The 3,667-nt window shown below is 36.7% G+C and overlaps 1 protein-coding gene across 1 annotated transcript; it reads right to left on the reverse strand.

Annotated features, from left to right (window-relative positions):
- Window positions 1-491: 491 nt before the first annotated feature.
- Window positions 492-1,292, reverse strand: LOC107857511. Its single transcript, XM_016702316.2, has 3 exons — window positions 1,203-1,292; window positions 901-1,115; window positions 492-732 (listed from the first exon to the last, which is right to left on the reverse strand). Exons 1-3 carry the CDS (start codon window positions 1,290-1,292, stop codon window positions 492-494), a joined length of 546 nt encoding a protein of 181 aa, XP_016557802.2.
- Between the last annotated feature and the right edge of the window lie 2,375 nt (window positions 1,293-3,667).

Genomic DNA, 3,667 nt, shown 5'->3' on the forward strand with positions numbered 1-3,667 from the left:
CTATGTATCGTACGAATAGCTTTCCTAACCTCATCAACCTTAAAGCGTCTACAATAACTAGAATCACGTATCTCCTCCGAGTGTTCCAGCTCATCTAACTCAATGCCTCTATCCCCTTCCTCGTTCAAAAGCCTATAGAAATACATCTTCCATCTCTTCTTAATATGGGCATTCTCCACTAAAACTCTACCATCCTCGCCCTTAATGCACTTCACTTGGTCGAGGTCCCGACCCTTCCTCTCCCTAGCCTTAGCAAACCTATACAACCTCTTTTCCCTGATTTTCTCCTCTAACCCCGCATACAAGCTCTCAAACACTGCTTACTTTGCTGCCGTAACTGTAAGCTTAGCCTCTTTTTTTGCTAATTTGTAGACCTCCCAATTTATCTTCTTCTCCTCTACATCTTTACTCTTAATCATCTTAACATACGCCCCCTTCTTAATCTCTACTTTCTTCTTAACATCTTTATTCCACCACCAGTTCCCCTTATGTCATCCTGCTTGACCTCTCGAAATATCCAAAACATCTCTAGTAGTCTTCATGATGCAACTGGCAGCCTTATCCCATATGGCATCCACGTCTCCCCTACAATCCCACACCCCCAAAACCACCACTTTCTCTTCTATCTTCAGCTCACTATCTGGAATCAAGCCATCCCACCTAATTCTAGGCCGACCCTTCTTGACCCTTCTCTTCTTGCTCTTCTTCATAAATAAGTCCTTCACCAGGAGCCTGTGCTGAGTCAAAAGATGCTCACTCGAAATGAATTTACAGTCCTTACATAAAACCCTATCCCTCCTCCTTAGCAGCATAAAGTCAATCTGAGTCTTGGCTATCACACTTCAAAAGGTAATCAGGTGATCCTCCTTCTTCGAAAAGCTCGAATTCGCAACCACCAACCCAAAAGCCCTCACAAAATCTAATAAAACTGCTCCCTCCTCATTTCTATAACCAAAACCAAAACCTCCATGCACATCATCATAACCTCCCGGCACAATCCCAATGTGCCCATTGAAGTCCCCCGCTATGACAATCCTCTCCAAACTAGGCATGCCTCTCACTACCTCATCTAAAGCCTCGTAAAACCCCGCTTTTACCTTCTTTCCTAAGCCCACCTATGGAGCATAAACACTACACACATGCAGTGTAAATCCCCTAATGATCAACTTGATCGTTATCAACCTATCACATACCCTCTTTACCTCCACCACCTGCATTCTAAGCTCCTCATCCACTAAGATCCCCACACTATTCCGATGCCTGTCAATATGAGTACCATAACTTATACCCATCCACATCCCTAGATTTAGACCCTACCAATTTAGTCTCCTGAACACACGTAATATTAATCTTCCTCCTCTTAAGAATCTTCACCAGCTCTATGGACTTACCCTGAAGGGTCCCTATATTCCACGACCCTACCCTTAACCTATCTACTCTTACCTCTTGCCTATCTCTACCACCACTCACCGCCCCAGCCCTAACACTCAACCTATACCCTATACCTATCCCTGACTGCCTCTCTTTACCCCCACGCAAATCCAGCCCCAACCCCCTCGGACATGACCCTTTTCCACCATTAACCCCTACAACCAGCACTTAAGGCCAAAACCAAACCCAAATAAAGCCCCAAGACGATAGACAAGTAGGCACTAAAAACAAAGCACCAATAGGAAAGTAGAAAAAAGAAAAAGAAAAAGGAAGAAAGCAGTAAAGAAATAGTATTCACAAAAATACCCAATCCGGCCTAGCAGCTACAACAACACACAGATATCCACCAACAAGCTACAACAAACTAATACAAACTATACTCATAAGAAAATAAAACAATATAAACGAAGTGGTAAAATAATAACTAGTAAAAGTATGTAAATATCAAAGCTTAGCTGTCACCAGGGTACTCCTGCGTGCTGATAGTATCGTCAATTTTGCTTTATGAGTTGTTTGCTGAAAATAGCATCGCCGAAAATCTGTCGCCGTCTGTTTGCTGTCGCTGTCACTGAAGATTCAACTGGGCGTGACCAATTTTGTATTTTGGGGATTATCGCCAGAGTCGTACCAGTGAAAACCCTAGTCTTGCCGGCTATAACAGCGGCAGATGGCTAAGAAGGGGGGAGAGAGAGAGAAAAGTTACTCTGGAGAGCTAGGGGGAGAGAGAGAGGGAGAGAAGGAGTTCGAGAGAGAGGCAAAGAATGTAGATTTACTTGTTTCCATTACCGGTTTCAGCTGCTTGATCGGAGAAGAAGGACGTTTGGTGAAATGTTATTGTAATGTTAGTGAAGAGAGAAATTTTGATAAATATGTAAAATATAATTTTGATAAATATTCAATCGTACAATAATACAATTGTAACAATCAGAAAAGAAACAACATCTCACTCTTGTTAACATATGTATCCAATTATCTGAAAGTTTGGCATGAAAAAAAAATTGACATGTCCATGCCTGCAATTTATATGTTTAACAGCATTAAAAGAAACAATGAATATAATCCCAACATGAAAATATAGAAATCAAAAATATTATCAAAATACACACAAAAAATTATTATAAAGAATGTAAAAAAGTCAAAATAAAATTGCACGTCACATACCATTCTCCTTATGCTTTTCATATATGTTTGAAGTCTAAACATATATTATTTTCTTGCTATATATTTTAGAACTCTTAGGGGAACTTTTCTCATAATAAGAACTTTTTCATGAACCACCAGAGTTGGCATAGTGGTTCAACGCTATGTCCATTAAGCAAGAGGTCGGGGGTTCGATTCCCGCCTCTGGCGAATGGAGCAAACTCTATGGCCAGTTCTCTACTGCAAAATACGCTGATCAAGGAATGGAGGATTAGTCTCACGGCTGCCGACTGTGGGAATGCCTTGGGAAACAAAAAAAAAGAACTTTTTCATGAATCAAAAAATTGTGTTATGGAATCTTTCCACTACCCTTTATATAAAATTAACTATAAATCTTTTTATTTTGATTAAAATAATAATTTTAATAACTTACCTTAGGTAAAAATCTAATTCTATAGTTAAACTTATGGAAAACATTAATTTCATTCTCAATAGACCTGTGGCTGTGCATGGAATTTCCATAATTGGAAACTTATATGTGATTATACACGTGATTGTCCAATATAATTGAATGCTTTTTATATATGTTAGGAGTCTTACCATATATTACTTTCTTGTCATATATTTTAGGACTCCTTGATTTCTTAGATTTAAAATTCGTAACTTAATATTATAAATATAATGAAATAATAATTGGAGAAAATAAGTGAAAAAACGATTTTGTCTATTGTAAAGAGTTTTAATGAAGGGCAAAAAGTTCAAATCATATTTCTAAGAATCTTCACACTTTTAATATATTATAGATTATAGCTATAGATATAAATTATAGATATAGATATAGATATTACAATATATTCAAAAATAAATTATCCCAAAATTATAATTAATTCAAATACAGAAATTTTTATTTAATCACTAATCACTATCAATAATATATTAAAAGTGTGAAAAACCTTAATTATTTTTAATATTTTTTTAAAAATAATGTTAGAAATTATTTTTTCACTAATCATTATCAAAAATAGCTCATGATAGACGAAATTATTTTTTTACTATCTTTCATATATAAAAATAGTATTTAATTATTTTTCTATTA

This window comes from Capsicum annuum, chromosome 1 (assembly GCF_002878395.1).
Source record: "Capsicum annuum cultivar UCD-10X-F1 chromosome 1, UCD10Xv1.1, whole genome shotgun sequence".
NCBI lineage: Eukaryota > Viridiplantae > Streptophyta > Magnoliopsida > Solanales > Solanaceae > Capsicum > Capsicum annuum.